The 19,378-nt window shown below is 41.1% G+C and overlaps 1 protein-coding gene across 1 annotated transcript in view; it reads left to right on the top strand.

Annotated features, from left to right (window-relative positions):
- Positions 1 to 5,720: 5,720 nt before the first annotated feature.
- The window catches only part of DLD (dihydrolipoamide dehydrogenase), a 29,966-nt gene continuing 16,308 nt past the window's right edge, over positions 5,721 to 19,378 (top strand). The window contains exons 1-8 of the mRNA XM_070615372.1: positions 5,721 to 5,947; positions 7,423 to 7,501; positions 13,130 to 13,209; positions 13,710 to 13,778; positions 14,340 to 14,409; positions 15,573 to 15,673; positions 15,986 to 16,129; positions 16,568 to 16,669. Of these exons, the coding sequence (XP_070471473.1) occupies positions 5,909 to 5,947; positions 7,423 to 7,501; positions 13,130 to 13,209; positions 13,710 to 13,778; positions 14,340 to 14,409; positions 15,573 to 15,673; positions 15,986 to 16,129; positions 16,568 to 16,669 (684 nt within the window). The 5' untranslated portion in view covers positions 5,721 to 5,908. The remainder of the gene's footprint in view (positions 5,948 to 7,422; positions 7,502 to 13,129; positions 13,210 to 13,709; positions 13,779 to 14,339; positions 14,410 to 15,572; positions 15,674 to 15,985; positions 16,130 to 16,567; positions 16,670 to 19,378) is intronic.

Here is a 19,378-nt window from a genome sequence, read left to right on the forward strand (position 1 = left end):
GCAGTGTGTAGGTCTGCACCCGGGATCCTAATTGGCGAACCCCGGGTCACCTAAGTGGAATGTGTGAACTTAACCATTGTGCCACCGGGTCAGCCCTTTAAATGTGTTTTGAATGTGAATTCAAGTCACCTGCTTGATAAGTGTCAGAGCGTGTTACAGTGGTGTAATAATAATTTCCCTTTTTAAGGACCTACTACGTGCCAGGTGCATTATTTAAGTTTTTAAAAATCTTTCGAACAATCTTCAACGTAAGTATTATTCTCTCCACTTTACAGATGAGGAAACAATTTAGAGACAGTAGTAAATTTGTCCAAGAGCATGAGCAAATGAACTGAAAAAGGAGAATTCATGACCAGAATGCCCATGCCCTTTTCCTCTACCACACTGTAAATTATTATGCTTTTTTGCCCTTCATTCCTATTTGCCCACATGTCTCCATGCCTCAGAAATCACATTCTCCTTGGTCTTTCCTCTCCTCCCAACAAAATCCTCGCCACTTTTCAAAGACCAGTTTAAGTGATTATATCTTGCATGAAGGCTTCCCTCAGGTCCCCAGCTGTTATAATCTCCCTACCTCTAAATTCCTGCAGTACTTATCATCTTTTTCACTTACTTTCATGCATCCAACGATATTTTTGAATGTTTATCCTGTGCAAGGCACTGTTCTAGGCTTTGGGGAGGTAGCAATGAACAAAACAGACAGGAACTTAGCCCTCGTGGAGGTTAGATCCTTGTGGCAGCAGAAAACTTTATAAAATAAACACAACAAAGTAATTATACAGTATGTTAGAAGATGATGAGTGCTGTAGAAAAAATAAAGTCTGGTCAGGGAGAATGAGCGTGAAGGGCAGAGATGGTGTTTATTAGGTGGTCAGGACAGGCCTCATTGAGAAAGTAACTTTAGAGCAAGGAGGAAGGGAGCAAGCCATTGGCTAACGGTAGTTGGGGGTGGAAAGGTGTGAATAGGTCAGCTTGAGCTGGCTTCTGTCTCATATTTCTTGACTGCTTGGATCTATGCCTGATCTCTTCAACTAAATTATGAGCTCTCTCAGATCTGGGAGATTTGCTGAAAGTATTTTTGCATTCCTCTCATTGTCCCACACAATATTTTGTACCTAGTAGATATTCAACAAACAACACTTGGTAATTGTTGATTTATTGATTCTGCGCATTAGTGACCTAATATCTCTGTATTTAGAATCATTTTGAAGCATTACTGGTAAATCCCTCCATCCTTACCCCAATATACACATTTCATTTGGGGAGTTTCCTGCTTGTTCAGAAGTTACGGCAGAGTGACTATCGCAATGAGAGAACACTGCCCCCTTTGGGGCAGGTAGTACTAGCCACTTTTGACTAAATTATTCTCTACCTTCATACTGTTAACTACACTGTAACTCATTATTACCTAGTCAGTCAACCACAAATACTTAGATTAGCATTTTGATACAATTTTGTTGTTGTTGTTTAAGCATCATTGAAGAAAACGAAATTTCTTGGGAACAAAGGAGATGATTAAGAAATGGAGTATAGCTATTCCCTCAATAAACCACAAACTATCCAAGAGAGAGGGCTGTATGGCAGTAGCTCTGAAACCATTTGGGTTGGTTTGTCTCATAATAGATGGGGAAGTTCAACCCCCGTACACCTGGGTTAAACAATCAAGGCAGGCCAATGCCAGAGAGGAAGACTTCCACCACAAGAGTGTGAGGGAGTAGAAGAAAGAGCCGAGGAACTCTATCGCCTACCACTTAGCACTGTGTCCAGCATGAACGGATGTAGCATGGAATTGTAGAAAGAGCAGGGGCAAGCTGGTGTTTGCCCCTTACTGACTGCATGATGTTAGGTTTGTTATTTAAACTCTCTGAGCTTCTGTCACCATGCCTGAAAAATGAGGTTAATAATACCTGTCTTGCAGTGTTAAGACATTTTTAAAAATAGTTCATTTAGAGAGTTTGGTATGCAGTAGCTTTTCAATAAATAGTAGTGGACCCGTTCTGATTCTGGATTGTAAGCAATCGCTGAGAAATAATCTCTAGTCCATCTTTGGAAAAAGGAATTTGTTGGCAGGCTATCTGATAGCCACAGATACAATGCGAAGTTTTGAGAAGCAGCAGGAAGCTAGATGACCCAGCTGAGATTTTCCACAGGAAGGGTCTGAATAGGACGCTGCCATTGCTACCATTGGCCATTGACACTGGAGTCAATGCAGCTGCCAGTGGGGTGAATTCTAAATTGTCAGTTTCTTTGTGCCACCTCTTTTGACTCAGGTCGTGGTGGGAGCATCTGATTGGCTTAGATCCTGTGCCTGCTCTACATGCCAGCAGCCAGGAAAGCCAGGGGAAGCCACTTGGGCTTCCTAGTGGAGTCTGGTCTCTCGTTGTAGTGGATCCCTCAAACATGGAAAGGGGGTTCCAATAGACAGCAGCCCCCAAAGTAACAAACATCTACTACAGATAGCTACTGTGACTATAATGTGGTTTTCTAGAAGCCAACTCTTTGCAACTCAGTGGAACAGCTCTATAGCTAGAAGGGAGCCCCTCATTTTAAAGTTTGAGAACCCAAGGTCCCAAGAGATGACTTCTCCTGAATTACACAGAAAGGGAAGAGCAGTCAGGTCTAGAACTCAGGTCCCCTAACTGTCAGTTCAGTTTTCCTCACAATCTTCTTTCCCATCTGTAAAATAAGCACGATGATAATGCTCCCGCCTGGAACACTCCTCATTGTTTGAGTCTTAGCTGAAGCATCACCTTCTTAGGGGAGACTTCTGTCCCCACCTTGTCCAACTGGTCCAAATCCCCCCTTAGATCACCATAGCTTCATCATAATTATACTTTCTATTTCATTAAGGAAGTGTTTGGTTGGTGTTGTGTTCCCATTAGGGTAGGGAGTGCTTCTGCTTTGGCTCCCTGTTGCTTCCCCAGCTTTTAAGACAGTGCCCAGCACACAGTGGACCCTTGGTGATGACTGGACCAGCGAATAAGTGAATGGATAAAGACAGCTTACCGACTATAAAGAAAATTCGGGTTAGTATTAGAGTTGTTACTATTATTGCAGAGGTTACTACTCAAAGTGAGGGTCAGGCAGAAGTCTTTGACTTCTCATCTATTTTGGCTCCTCTTTTCTTTCTGCCTATGCCCTTCAGCCTGTGTCCACTTGTCATCCATTCTGTTTCATTACCCCCATCCCAGGTCTTGGGACTATTCTTACCCTCCAGGAGAATCCCTCCAGCCATCTGAGGATCTTATTTTTTTTGCCAACCACCCAGAAGAAGATCCACTGATAAACCATTTTACAGGGCTGGGGTGAGCATTAAATGGAAGAATGACGTAATTAAATGCTAGAGGGATCCCTCTAGCACAGGCATTAGAACTTCTGCTCAACAGATGTTAATACCCTTACCCTCTTTTCCCTCAGGGGAGAATTGTAACCAGCAACTGATAGCTTATTTCAACAGAGAATTTTTGAGAAAAGGACAATAGGAATGAATGTCTAATGGGAAACTTTCAGGCTGGGAGTTAGAGCAGTGGTTGGGTGGAGTAGAAATATCTTGGGGCAGAGGGCCATTTAAGGATCCCTTAAACCCCACTGTGTGGGTATTACCAATTCTGCCCTTGTTGAGGCAGTCTGGAGGACAGTGGCAGTATATGGGGCATTCTACTGGTGCAGCAGTCTCTTCCAGGGGGCCACATACCTCAATTAAGAAGTAATTTAACGAAGAGTAATTGGGACTTGCTCTGTGCCAGACACTGTGTTAAGCGCACAATCTCTCTGATAGCTCCTTCTCACTCCCCCTCATAAGCTCCTTTTACAGTGTTATCCTTAGTGAATTCATCTCTTCCTACAAGTGTTAACCACTACCCACATGCCAGCAAACTTTCAAATCCGTGTCTAGAGTTTCTAAGCTCTAGACATGTGTTTCCAGTAACTACTCAGATCTCAACTGGGTTGTCTAGCTGGCATCTCAGATTCAAAGAACTTAACTCTTCTCCCCAAAGCTGTTCTTTCTCCTACATTGCCTATTTCTGTATTGGTCTCACTACCCACCCAGCCATTTAAGCTAGAATCTTTGGAGCTATCGTCTATGTTTCCTTCACTCTCATTCTCACATTCAGATTTGACAGAACTTGGTGATTGCAGCAGATCTTATTGGTGTCTCACCTGTATCCTTTTAGCACTCACTCTTCCTCTGTGTGCTCACCCAAAGCCTTCTTACCGCAAGCACCAGGGACTCTTTGCCTGAGAGATTTCTCTGGCTGCTGGTGCTCGCTCAGCCCACTTATGGGGCAGGCCAGAAGTGCCGGGGAGTTAAAATCCCTGGGAGCAGTTCTCGACCAATCACTGATGGAAGTTGATGGATATATTTTGGGTAGGATAACTCTGAAGCATGCTCTGTGCTGTCTCCCAGAGGTCTCCAGTGAGTCCGAGCCTCCACTGCCCACAGTGGTAATCTATTCACTAATGTGTGTGAAATAGTTTCCATCCCTTTTCCATCCTCTACTGATGCGTCCTTGGATTGCCTCTCAAACAAACTTGTTGCACTCAAATCCTTGTCTCTGGGTCTGCTTCTAAGAGTAGTCAGCTAAAACAGTGACCGCTTAGACATTGAGGTAAAGGGAGGCATTGCGAATGGCTACAACATTTTTTACTATGGATGACCGGCCATTTGGAGGTCTCAATAATCCTAAATGTAAGGGAGGAAATATGTATTTTATGTTTCAGACATTAGATAATTGAAACCGAGGTGGCAGCAGGACCACCCACTTGGATGTGTTCAGCAGACAGCTGAAAACACAGAACTGGAGGTCAAAAGAGAAGTAGAGGCCAGAGATAAGGATCTAGGAGTTATCAGTGTATGTAGTCTGGTACTAAAGCCATAAAAATGGTTGAGATTGCCAAAATGCTTATGTACAGAGGAAAGAACAGGAAGAATGGATAGTAGATGACAACTAGCAACCTCTATAACCAACACTAGATATCAGTCATATCTTCTCCCCTAAAACTGAGCATATTTAGGTAAGAAGTAATTTCTAACTAGCGTTTAAATCCACAGAGCCCAACAAAGTGCATGGGCAGTAAACTTTCAAGAAATGCAGAATTAAGTTTCATCCATATAGAGTTCTTACAAAGCAAGAATCAGAACCTAGACCTCTGTGCTCAGTCTTGAAGACAATGTTTTTCACGGTCTCTTATGAAACCCTAAAATCTCATCCGCCCATTCTTATTTGCCCTGCCCGGGAGGTGTGTTTCCCAGCTAAGGAAGTAGAAGATACCGTGTTTTCTACATATTGCCAGTTAGTTACTTAGAGCAGGATGATGGTGATGCCCAAGTCTGTGGCCCCATCCTTTATGATTTGAGGGAAGAGATTATAAACTGGTAGTTAAGACCAAAGGCTTTGATCTCAGCGCTGCAGTAATCTTTCTCTTGTGACTCCCCGTGGTATTGTTCAACCTCTCGGGGGACCTCACTCAAGAACTGGAAATAGTCCTCGTAATCCTTCGCATGCACATTGTAAAGAGGAAGCGAGATAATGCCTGCAAAGTGCTGACAATCAAGAATTTATGAAGCTCTACTTTCTGTAGCGTGCATTAAGCAAACGACAGTTCTGTTTACTTGTCTTCCGAGTACAGTATCACGTTACAATTCCGGACATTTCTCTATTACTGCTAAAATGGTCCCTCCCCCCACTGCTGCCACAAAGCACCACGCTTCTTACGGCAGTGTACGACGCCGAGCCTGACAGGACCGCTTCGCCCGGAGGGCCCGGGCCGCGCGAGCCAATCGCGCCGCTCCCAGCCGATGACGTCACTGCGCCCGTGCGTGCGCAGGGCGGGGAGACCTTGGCGGGGCGGCGGAGGCTCTTGGCGGAGGTGAAGGCGGTGGCGGAAAGGAACATACACCGGCGACATGCAGGGCTGGAGTCGTGTGTACTGCTCCTTGGCCAAGGTGAGGGCCGGCGCGGGTGGTGCCGAGCCCGAGGTGCTGGGAGGCCCGCCCACGGCGTCTGGGGCGCGGCCTGACTGGTAGTGTGGGAGAAGCCGGCTCCGCCTTGGAACCAGGTCTGCCCGGCCGCGGCTCGGGGGCAAGGCCCGCGCTGGAGAGGCCCTGCGGGTGTATGATGGCCCTCGGCCACACGCACCACTCCCGAGCCTGGGCCGTGGGCCCTGCGGGTCACACACAGGCCTCTCTCTCCACATTTGCGGAGGAAGTGCAGGTCGCCCTTGCTCCATATGGCCCGGCTCTGCATACCTTCTACCTTTTCCTAATGCCGGCCCTTGAGCAGCCTCACTTGTTGCAGTGGGCAGGTCACCTTGGGGCCAATGCTTGAAGATCCAGGCCCAGTCAGCCCCAGCAGGTAGCCTTAGGAATTTCTCAAAGGTCCCGTCAGTGTTGGCGGCTTTAAGCTGGTGTCCATTGCCTTCCCTTCTGGAGGTTTGTAGTTTGAGTTCCGGCAGGTTGTCGTTCGGCTCTCCCTGTGCATCTTCGTGCCAAATACGGCCAGGTCGTATAGAGGGGAGGATCGTGGCTGAGTATTATATCGATGGAGACCTTAAAGGTCATACTATGGCGGTCAGACTCCTTTGTTTCAGAGATGAGTAGCCTGTGTTCCCGAAAGTTAAGGTAACATCCTGGAAGTTGGACTTTTAGTGAGAGGCAGGGCTGGGACTGAAACTCAGGACTAACATCTAGTCTGCAGCTCTTTGGTCGGCTGTCCCGACCTCGGGTGCAAGAATTGCCTTGGCATAGAGAACATTCAGTGTAGGATTTGCCTGCTCTGATAGGAGCTTTTTGCCTTGTTTCTTTGTGCCTCAAGGTTCTTAGGAAATAGTAGCCATCCCTATTTAGAGATTGTTGTGGAGATTCTGATGCACTTTGTAAAACTGTAGCAGCTGTTGAATATGAGTCCATAGTGCGTTTTCCTGAGTTACCTTGTCTAACTTTCTGTTCCCAGTTGATGGTTCAGGAGCATCTTCATAGATTATACGCTTGAGTGGATTTGAGTTAGGAAACAATAATTACAAATGAAATGATTGTCCTACCGTAGACTATTCAAGTACTTAAGTTAGAACTTTAAGAGCTTTAATTACGACATGAAGACACTTGGTGGCACAAAAAATTAGCCATGCTTTCTGCAAATCTAGTAAAATTTAACACCATTCAAAAACACTTTTTCATTAGGTTCAATATGAGACAGTTTGTTGAATAGTCATGATAAAGGGATAATGTAGCAAGCTGAGTTCGATAAGTTTAAATAATTTTTGTTACCGAAGAGGAGAAATGGATATGTAACCTGTGTGGCAGTGGAAGATACATTAATAATCAGCACTCGATACATTTGCCCAAAATCAGTGTTTTCGTCAACCTTCAGTAGTTCTGTGTTTTGAATGCATATTACATAATAGGAACATTTTCTTTTCCAGAGAGGCCATTTCAATCGAATATCTCATGGCCTACAGGGAGTTTCCGCAGTGCCTCTGAGGACTTATGCAGACCAACCAAGTAAGTACTTGGTAAAACAGGTTTTCCTCAAATTAGCTCATAGTTCCTTTGTGTTTAAGTGTAAAAGCTAGTGAGTATTAGAGTAACTAATGATAAAGTGATCTGTTGTAGAATTCGTTTGTTCATGTGTTTAGTCACTTAAAAGTTTATCATGCACCTAATGTGTTCCTGGTGGTGAACAAGGCAAAGCTCTGCTCTTATGGAGCTTACAGTCTGATGATAAAAGACAAGCAGTACAGGGGCTGGCCCCAGGCATGGTGGTGAGGTTCGTGCACTCCTCTTCAGCAGGCCCGGTTTGCAAGTTCGGATCCTGGGTGTGGACCTACACCACTCATCAGCTATACAGTGGTGGCGACCCACATACAAAATAGAGGAAGACTGGCACAGATGTTAGCTCAGGGCAAATCTTCCTCAGGCAAAAAAAGAAAAGAAGACAAACAGTACATAAGTGATGGTAAATATTTGGGGAAGTGATTGAAAATTAAAGCAGGTAATTGGGAGGAAAAGAGTCTATTTTAGATAGGGTATCGGGCTTTTCTGAGGAGATGATGTCCAAGGTGGGGCCTGAGTGCAGTGAGGGAGTGAGGAGGTTATTTCAGGCGGAGGGAAACAGTAAGAAGGGTCTGAGCTGAGAATTAACTTGTGAGGTGTAAGAATTTGCAAGGAGGCTGGTGTGGCTGGCGCAGAGTCCCATGGAACGTAAAATCAGAGAGGCAGACAGGGGTCAGATCTTGGAGTGTTTTGGAAGCTGGGCTGAGGAGTTTGGATTTTACTCCAGCTGTGATGGGAAACCACTGAACGGTTTGGAGCAGGGGAGCGGTTTTATGTGCTGACATTTGAAAAGCTACTTCTGTCCACTGGGTAAGACTGAGTGTGTGGTTGCTTAACACTATTTAGAATGGTGAGACGACTTTTTTAGTATCCTGAACGGAAGTCTTGAGGAGCTCATCAAAAGCACATTTTAAAGACTAGAAGGATATAGACTGAAAGGAAGCTATGGGTTATGGATATTTTCTTTATACTTTTCTGTATTTTTGAAGTTTCCATAAAGGATATATATTTTATTTTTTAAGTATTTAAAACGGAAAGTTAATGGACTTGTAGTAAAGTATTTTGGCCTCCCAGTACCAAGGATATTGATTATTTGAAATTATCTATTTTGACATTTACTGGAATCACCCATATGATTATAATTTGCACGTGATGTCCTAAAGCTTTATTGTGGAAACCTTTAGCTGGGGGGAACTGTGACCCTCAGTCTCCCTGCATTCTGTGAAATAATTTTATCCTGGATCCTTAACTGCTGTCAGACTATTATCACTTTGGATATTTTATTTGGAGAAGAAAGAGTAGGGGGAGGTTTCTGGTCACCAATGACCAACAGTGCGTGATTTATCCTAGCTTTGAGCAGGTCAAGAAATCCTTTAAAAATACTAATTTGATGGTAGGGAGAAAAGTTGAACCCATCGTATCCTTTGTCCTTTTTTTCCTTTTGGTTTTATTGAGATGTAATTAGCATATACCCTTGGTTTCCTTTGTTAAATGGGAATATTATGTGTTCTTCTCATCTCACACAACAGGAGAAATGTTAGATTTTCATTTCGAAAGCATGCAGCTAAAGACTTTTCATGGCTAATTCTCCACCTTTGGAATCATTCAGCAAAGATTCATTCAGTGCCTTCTATTTGACAGGCAGTCCCTGAGCAGGAACTTAGATTTCCATGGAACGAGGGTAGCTGAGCACTCGTGAATCAATTTAGTGATCCCTTGATGCCCACGTAGATACAGTGTGTAAAGCCTTTCGTTGGAGTAACAAGCATTTTGTGTACATAGTTATATTCATCTGAGGTGTTTATTTAATGGCTATCTTTTCCTCAAGAATGCACACTTCATTAGGGCAAGGACTGTGACTGTTTAGCACCTGAAATGGTGCACTGGGTGCTCAGTACATATGTATTTGAATAAATGAACCCTGAGACCATGTCTGTCTTAGTTACTGCTGTATCGCAAGCATCCATTATGGTGCTGCTACAAAGTAAGTACCCAGCAACAACAACAATATTAACTGATGCGTTGATGGCTTACTCTGTCTCAAGCACTGTTTTTAATCATCATGGCAATCCTACAAAATATATGCTGCTTTGGGGCTGGCCCGGTGGTGTAGTAGTTAAGTTCATGTGCTCTGCCTCGGCAGCCCACGGTTCACAGGTTTGGATCCCAGGTGAGACCTACACACTGCTCATCAGCCATGCTGTGGTGGCATCCCACATACAAAGTAGAGGAAGATTGGCACAGATATTAGCTCAGGACCAATCTTCCTCACCAAAAAAAAAAAGAAAGAAGAGTACTATTTTCCCCATTTTATAAATGGAAGAGCTGAGTCAAGAGAGGTTCCTAGCTAGGAAAGGACAGAGCACGGAAAATTCTTCTGATTCTAGACCCTAAACTCTTAATCACTATTCTATTTGGTCTGCTGCTTTAGATGAGTATTGGTTGACCAGCGTGAGGAATTCAAAGCTTATTATGATATAGTCTCTGTTATAACAGCTGGGGGATGTTTGTATGAACCAAGTTCATCAAGATTTGAAAAGTATTGTGTGTTACGGTTGCTATGACCTTCCATTTCATGGCAGGAACAGACTTAAAGCACTTACATTTGCTGTATTCATTCATTCATTTATTCTTTTATTTATTCATTATCTCAACAAACATGAACTATCTACTATGTGCTATTCTTGGGCTAGTTGCTGGGATACAGCAGTGAACAAGATAGACAAGACGTGACTTTTATACGTCCATTTTGCAGTCCATTTGGGGAAGACAAACACCGAACAAATAATTATAATTGGGCTAAAAACTCCACAGGCTAAGCACAGGGAGCTATGAAATTTGTAAATAGATTGGGAATGGTCACAGAATTCTTGCTTAAGAAAATCATGTTGACATCTGAAACGGGTTGGGGTGGGGGTGGGCATGGGAGGAGGTGTTCCAGGTAGAAGGAACAGCATGTGGAATATTTTGATGTGAGAATGGGCCTAATACACTTGAGGAGCTTGAAAAGGGCCAGTGTGGCTGAAATATGTTGGAGATTGAGATTTGACTTCTCCAGATATGAAGACCCTTTATTTTAAAGGCAGCTGGAAGTCATTGAAGTGTTTTAAGCAGGGGCTTGTTACGATCAGATTTGTTTTGAAAGATATTCTGGTTTCAGGTTGGAGTTTTCATTGTAATGTTTTTTCCTTCTCTCTTTTTAGGCTATAAGAACCAGGGCTGTGTCGCATTACTTCTAGGTAGATGGAACAGAATGTACATGGGTAGATAAGCATAATTCTGTGAGTGAAAGCTAAGAGTAGTTCACTATTGCTGAAGCCTCAACTGCATGGTATTGGTGGATAAGCAGAATATGGTGGGAGATGGATGAATCTGGAGAGATAGTTATTGATGAGATTTGGATGCTGTATTTAGGAACTTGGACTTTATCCAGTGAGATGCGGAAACCAATGAAGAGCAAGAGAATAAGGTCTCAGTTGGATTTTTAGCAGGCGGTAACACTTGGGTAGCAGTGTGCAGGGGGTTATGGAGGGTGGGAATGAGACTGGAGGCTGCAAGACTAAAGGCGGGAAGTGGATCTTAGATGGGGAGAAACATTTATTGAGCGCCTGGTATGCCACTGGCATCCTCCCAGGGTCTTGACATACATTTTCTCTGACCTCACAGCCCAGGGACGTAGATATTACTGTCACTATTATCTCTACGCTATATCACAGCCCAGAGAGGTTAAATAATTTGCCCAAGAATTTAGAGGTGGTGGAGCTCATATTTGAACTCAGTTTTGTTTTACTTTAAATCCTTTCTTCTTTTACTATATTCTCCTTTCTTATGGACTATGAGGTTGTAGGGTTAATGTGAGAAACTGAAGTAATAGAATTCAAGATTTTAGAGGCTGAGCAGTTTTGGGTGATGACCAGTATTGGGTGTGACTATGGAGGAAGGTCACTGAAATATACTGGAGATTAAGGCCATTGATAATTTAAAAACAGCCCCCCTCCCCAAGAAAACAACAATAGATAACCTTACCAAGTAGCTCTTCTACTCATTTACTGAATTCAGTCATGAATGATTACTGCCTTATGATACCTCTTTTCCTGTTCCTTTTTTTCTTTTTAAAAATAATATTGATTTATCTACATTTTGTTAATGTGCCTGTTTTCCCTAACTATAACGTAACGCTGTTGACGGTGGCGATCATTTCCTCATAGGATAGGCATTCATAAATATTTGTTGATTTCATTCTAATAGTGAAGGAGCTTCTTGTCATTTTAGTTGGAGTTCCTGATTGTCCTGGAGATTATGGGATCATCTGAATGTTTTGGAAGGTATTAATGATATAGGAGCATAGGTTTCAGAATCTAAACCTGGTTTGAACCTGGCTAGATCGCTTATTAGTTGTGCAACCTTATGCAAGTAGTTGAATTATTCAGCCTTATTTTCCCCCTGTTAAATGGAGGTAATCGTAATAACAATGTCATAGAGATGTAATGAGGCTTAAATAATACAACATGAAGCATTTAGCTCACTGCCTGGCACATAGTAAATTATCTAAATGGTAGATATTATCGCAGTCTGACTTCTTTTTTTTTCTTCTCCTTTTTTTGCGAGGAAGATTCGCCCTGAGCTAACATACATTGCCAATCCTCCTCTTTTTTTGCTTGAGAAAGATTAGCCCTGAACATCTGCACCAGTCTTTCTCTACTTTGTATGTGGGATGCCGCCATGGCATGACTCATGAGTGGAGTAGGTCAGCACCTGGGATCTGAACCCGTGAATTGGACTTATATTTACATTTGTATAAGATTATATTATATTTTTATATTTGTATTATGATTATTATTTTCCTAAGCCTGCTGATCAAAGTTAATTTTCAGTTTTTTATCTTTGATAAATGTCCAGAATAGTTCATTGAATATTCTGGTTAGCCTAGTCTATTATCTTAAACTATACAAGTTTTATCAGTATTCAAATAAATTTCAAAACATAGTTGCCATGTATTATAGGATGCTGATTTTTTCCCCCTGGTATCTCAGAAGTTAAGTACCCAAAAAGGGTATAATCAGTCTTAAATTTATTGACAGTACTAAGGTATTATACAAAATTATCTTATTTAATCCTAACGTCAATCATTTAAGGCAGTGTTATTATTCTTATATGATGGAAAAGTAAGTCACTTGGTCACCCATTAATAAGTGGAGAGCTGAGATTTGAAGGCAAGTATGTCAGATGCCAAGCTCAGGCTCTTTCATACAGGTGTCTCTTCCAGTGTCGCTAAATGCACATCTGTTATCATTAAATACAACTATATGGAATGTAGCGAAGTTGGTGGATGCAGAACTCCGTTGTATTTTCATGTGCCATAATGAACAAGTAGAAAATGAAATTTAAAAATCTCTGCCATTTTCAGTTACATCAAAGAATGTCAAGTACCTACGAATAAAATAATGCTGTGTAGAAAATGCTGGTTATTTGCACTTTCTTTGAGGTTTAAAATATCAGGTTTTTTGTTTGTTTTTTAATGTACTGTTTAGTACATTAAGCAGCTTACTGTTTTATATCAATTTGCTTTTATTGTAGTTGATGCTGATGTAACAGTGATAGGTTCTGGTCCTGGAGGCTATGTCGCTGCTATTAAAGCTGCCCAGTTGGGCTTCAAGGTAAGGTTTAGACTCAGACTAGGTGTTGATTCATTTTTATTTGGGATGAATTGATGTATTCACAAAATACTTGGCAGGTAAATAATAATGGTAAATAATTTCTTATTTCAATACAGTATATTTAAGCCTGAGACTAACGAAGAGAGGGTTTATTATAATGGTTGTATTATTCTCATGAAATGGAGAGTGAAGTCCATTATTCTTCCCTTCCACCCAGTAGTTTTCATTTTGGTTTCTAATCACACTTTGGAAGGTAGAGTAATAGAACTGAAAGCATGTATTCAGTAATGTTAAACAAAATATCTTTTAAATAATTCACTTTTGAGTTAGAGTTCAGTAGTAGTCATATGATAAATTATAGGAGACTCTATATTTCATTCTCACAAATACAGCTTGAGTAGCTTGTTTTGTAGAATAATTAAGATAGATAGATTTGGAATTTTAGTGAGCTGAAACATTGCAGGTTATGTGCAGTGAAATAATGTTTTCTTTGGTTGTAGACAGTCTGCGTTGAGAAAAATGAAACACTTGGTGGAACATGCTTGAATGTTGGTTGTATTCCTTCTAAGGTGAGCATATGTTTTGTACAGTGCAGAGATCTTTTCATTAGCCACCAAACCAGAAGAATGTTATCGAGACTAGAATACTAGACTATTATAGTTATTAAAACATAACCCACTGATGATAAAAACACCTTTTTCTTGGTTAAACTTAGAGTGCTGTCACCGGTCTGCCATGCAGGCTAGCCTTTCCATTCAGACAGACTCTGATGTTCCATTTTTTTCTTTAGCTTTCTTTTACCAATAGATAATAGGTAGTAAATTCTTCTTTTATCTCCTTTATGTATGTAAACATGACTGCCTTTTTCACCTGCCACCCTGAAGTGTGTACTTATTCTTTTGCTTTTAAAGAAAGTTAAGGTGCTTTGTTTTTCATTCTTGTTTGTTGAATGATTTTTATGTCATTATTGTTTGTCTTAGATTAATTACATAAGAACAGAAACTGAGTTGATATAGTCTTATGTAGAGTTATATAGTTTTCCATGTAGAGAATGTTATTTCATAAGTGTTTTTGATTGTGTATAGTCTGTTTATGAACATTTGATAATTTCATCTTTCTATTTCCTTTAGGCTTTATTAAATAACTCTCATTATTACCATCTGGCCCATGGAAAAGATTTTGCATCTAGGGGAATTGAAAGTAAGTCTACCTTTCATATTTAGCGATATTACCAGCCATACTTGACACTTCTGGATAAAGACTTCGGTGTGTTTAATGAGTGTGTAATATATGTTTTGTGAGGGAAGAGTGAGAAAAAGATCTTAAAAATGTAGAGAGATTTACTTAAGAAAGAAGGTTTAAATCCTGATTTTTACTCTGACATCTTCTGTTCCTCTGCCAACTTTTGCATGAAGACTACTTTTTCTGTGTAGAGTCAGTTTTTGTTTCTCTGAAACCTGGAGATCCTGGGATAGGGGCTGGATTCCTGAGTGCTAGGGACAGGTAATGACAAAGGAAGGAAGAAAGGTCTACCTAAGTTGTTGGTAGTGGAAAGAACAGAGGGGAGAGGGAGGGATGTGGCATAGTGGAAAAGAAGGACGTCTCATAACATTCTCATTTGGTATTAAAATTCTCATTAAAATCAGGTTGGTGGGCCCGGCCCCGTGGCCAAATGGTTAAGTTCGCGCGCTCTGCTTCAGCAGCCCAGGGTTTCGCCGCTTCATATCCTGGGTGTGGACCTTGCACTGCTCATCAAGCCGTGCTGAGGCAGCATCCCACGTGGTAGAATTAGAAGGACCTACAACTAGAATATACAACTATGTACTGTGGGGCTTTGCGGAGAAGGAAAAAAAAAAAGATTGGCAACAGATGTTAGCTCAGGGCCAGTCTTTTAAAAAAAATCAGGTTGATTAAACTCTTTTATATTAAACTTCTGTATTGGAAGTCTTCAGATGTGTATTTTTATTAGTTGCTGTTTCATGAAATTTAGCATTTCCTTTTACTTAAAATTTCAGGTGATGTTGTACTTTGTCATGTCTACTTAAATCTCTTCCAGTCTTGAATAATCATTGTAAGGTGTTTGGAGAATATGTTGTCACAGTGGGATGTAATGTTTTACTTTGGACTACGTTTTTCCCAAAGGGGACAGTGTTTGACAGGTTCTCTTGTTGTGATATGAGGCTCTCGGCCTTTTGCCAGCTATGATTATTGTATCATTTATTAAAATTAAAAATTTTAGTACTACCTTTTATACAATTCTGTAAGCATTAGGCTAAAATTTTCTGGACTTTGATTAGTGAAAAATATCTAACATCGCTTCAAGAATTTAGCTAAGGACTAAAGATTTATTTAACCAATTACAGTGTCTGAAGTTCGCTTGAATTTAGAGAAGATGATGGAGCAGAAGAGTACTGCAGTGAAAGCTCTAACCGGGGGGATCGCCCACCTGTTCAAACAGAACAAGGTCAGTGTGCTTAATGTTCAGACGTGCTTGTTTTATATACACATCCAGCATTGCTTTATGCTGACAGAGTGGTGCTATTAGAATGTGGCTGTTGGGGGGTATTTATTTAATTTAAAACAGTGTGCTAACCTGAAATAGATTTCCCTGACGTTGTTAACAAACTTTTTACTGCCCCATGTGTAGCATTACTAAGTAAAGAAGCATTTTGTATTGGATACATTATTTAATAGAGTATTTTGTTCCTATTAATCATGTTTGTTTATCAGAAAATCATTTTAAACCTTTTGAATTTATAAACATTGTTTTATAAAGGTTGTTCACGTAAATGGATATGGAAAGATAACTGGCAAAAATCAGGTCACTGCTGCGAAAGCCGATGGCAGCACTCAAGTTATCGACACAAAGAACATTCTTATAGCTACAGGTTCAGAAGTTACTCCTTTTCCTGGAATCACGGTATTTACGTTTTTTACAACTGTCACAACCTTCCTTCAGAAATACATTTTATAAACTACTTTATTCATGTTATTTATGAACTTTGAATGACAGACATCTGACTGAAATACTATATGTTTATAGTCATTCAGCTTTGGGAAATTGCCTGTCTTTATTCTGCAGTGATTTTGACCAGAAATATAACACTTTATATTTAGATATATTTGAATTCAATATGAAGTTAAAATTGACCATTTCGTTTCGAAATGCTGAATGATAAAATTTTAAGTGAGCGTTTTTAACGGGATTTACTAAAATTGACTGTATGGATAGAAATCATAAATACTTCACAACAAATAAATGACTTAGTATTTTTAGTGATTATACTTAGATCACAGTTTAGAAATCAGTAGGTTTTCCAAATAATTTTGATTGTCTGTCTTGGTTTTTTTATTATAGATTGATGAAGATACAATAGTGTCATCTACAGGTGCTTTATCCTTAAAAAAAGTTCCAGAAAAGATGGTTGTCATTGGTGCAGGAGTAATAGGTGTAGAATTGGTAAGTGCTGTCTTTTCTGTCTCTTATTGCCCCTGTGGAGTTGGAAGTGACTTAAGTATTTGATTCTTTGTACAACATTGCAGACAGGTCAGCATTGAGTTTTGCTTAAACACTTGTAGTAATAAAGAGTTTTCAAGACAACTTATTTCTGTAATCATTAGTTGTTAAAACTTTCTCTTCAATTTGAAACCTGCTTCCCTGTATCTTCCACCCTTTCTGTTCCCTAAAACTGGACTAATTTTTTAAAAAATCTAACAGCCCTTCACTTATTTAAATTTGATGGCTCTTCACAAGATAACTCTGAGCAAATTGCATTTCAGATAAAGACCATGACTTACGTGATCTGGCTCTTCCCTTCCTATTTATCCTTGTCTTGGTCCTTCTTAAGTTTTAGAAATGTCAAAGTACTTGCAATTCTCTGGATTTCTGAAGTATAAGCTATTGCATACCTTCTCCTTGCCATGTTCTTCCTTTTTGTCCATCTGGCAAATTTCCTGTGTTTCCAGTGACCTATTCCCTCCATTTTAGGTATCCTTTCCCAGGGGTGTTGTATTTTGTAATCGCCAGGAATTGCTCTACTTCTGAAATCACAAATTGAGACATTTTATTCTCTAACCATAAGCCCCTTTCCTCTCTTTACTCAGTTATTCCTAGTAGCAGGCTCTTTAACTTTATTAGGTTTTCTGGTCCATAGATCCCTCTACGTTTTTGCTGTCTGCCCTTTCCTGTCTCGATTGCTTTCCTGATCAGCTTAGATTCCATAGTCCATCACTTAACCACTCTCTTTGCCTTGCTTTTCTGTCATACCTACTTGGCAAAACTCTGGTCCTGGTTGAATTGAGCTGTTTGCCTTTTTTATGCTATACTCAGGCTATTGGCTATACCAGGAGAAAAACACACTCTCTACGGATTAGCCTGTGTAAATTCTTGGTCACAAATCTCAACGGAAACTTCAACCTTGTTGACAGTGCCGTTATTTCCCTAGCTGGTGTCTGCAGTGGCTGTTTCATTTCCCACTTGTCTCAAACCTCTGTGGTACACTGTCTTTCCCTGCCTGCTGATGACCTTGTCTCCTAAATATCCCGTGAAGGAGAAACCATCAGATGAGAACTCCCTCAACTTGATGCCCAGATTTGAAAATGTTCTTACCTGGTGGACACCTGTCCTCTTCGTCTTCTCTCCTGTAACTGTGGAACTGCTGTTTTCCCTGACACTGAGCCCCTCACCTGTGCTTGGTAGTGCTTCTTCTCCTGCCTTCTCAGAGACTTGGTTTTGTGATTTTTATTTTTGTATTTTTTTAGTCTTCGAACTCCCCTACTTTTGCTTTCTTCTCATTTATATTTAAACGTGCCTCTATGTGGGCATCTATGTGCCACACACGCATGCTCACATGCATTTGCACTCATAGATACAGGCTGTGTCCACATAAATAAGCCTTTTCTTGATCCCATGTCCTCCTTCAATTAACTAATTTGCCCCTGACTGTGGCCCGGGGTTCGCAGGTTCAGATCCTGGGCACCAACCTACACACCACTCATCAAGCCACGCTGCAGCAGAATCTCACATACAAATTAGAGGAAGATTGTCACAGATGTTAGCTCGGGGCCAATCTTCCTCACACACACACACACACACACAAATTCTTGAAAGGGTTGTCCATGCTCTGTTTCATCAACTCCCACTCCTCGCTCCATGGCTTCTTTGCCATCCAGTTGCTCTTGCCAGCACACGAATGGATCTATTGCTCAGTCCAGTCACTGTTTTCTTCACTGTTTTAATTGGTAGCAATCAGCGTTACTGAGTTTCTTGCCTTTGAAACTCTTTCCCTAGCTTCTCTGATTCCATATTCTGTTGGTTTTCCATCTACCCTTTGGGCTCACTTCTCTATCCTCTCTGCAGGTTCCTCTTCCTCAGCTTTCCCTTTAATTGTTAGTGTTATGCTAGCTTCTGTCTCAGGGTTCTATCCCAGACCCTTTTTGTCTTTCCACAGAATATTCTCTTCACTTCCATCCCAGTTACTGAAGGACTCATAAATACTTGCAGCCTAATCCTCTCTCCTTGCCTCTGGACTCTTATCTGAATGCCTGCCAGCGTCTCTCCGTATAGGTCTCCCAGATGCCCAATTCACCGAATGTATAACTTAGCCTTTCCCTTCCCCCCCCTCCCTCTTCCACCCCCAAACAAACAAAACCAAACCTGTTCCTTTTCTAACATCTCCCATGTCAGTGAATGGTTTTGCCATCCATCTAGAGGCCTAAGCAAGAGTTTGGGAATTGCGCATGCCTTCTCTCATGCTTCCTGCCCTATATTGCGTCAGTCACTGGGTCCTAATGTGATACTACCTGATAGATGGCTCATGCATATATCCTCCTCTTTTCATGCATCTACTTAGATCCCCGTTCAGGCCAGCATCACGTTTTGCCCTAGGTGTCTCTAGCTTCTTTCATCTTTTTCTAGTCTCTTCTCCCCAGAGTGGCTGCAGTGATCTTTCTATAACCCGGATGTAATCATGTCCTTTCCCTGTTAAAAACACTTCAGTGACGTACTATAGCCGTTAAAATAAATCCAAACTCTTCAAGCATAGTGTCTGGTATGTGATACGTACTCACGTAATAGCTTTTATTATTGCTCAATGAACATTGTTGATATAATCAATATCTTTCAAAAGTTAGTTTAGAAGTTACCTTTTTAGTGAAGATTTCTTTCTTC

This window comes from Equus przewalskii, chromosome 4 (genome assembly GCF_037783145.1).
Source record: "Equus przewalskii isolate Varuska chromosome 4, EquPr2, whole genome shotgun sequence".
In the NCBI taxonomy this organism is placed as follows: Eukaryota; Metazoa; Chordata; class Mammalia; order Perissodactyla; family Equidae; genus Equus; species Equus przewalskii.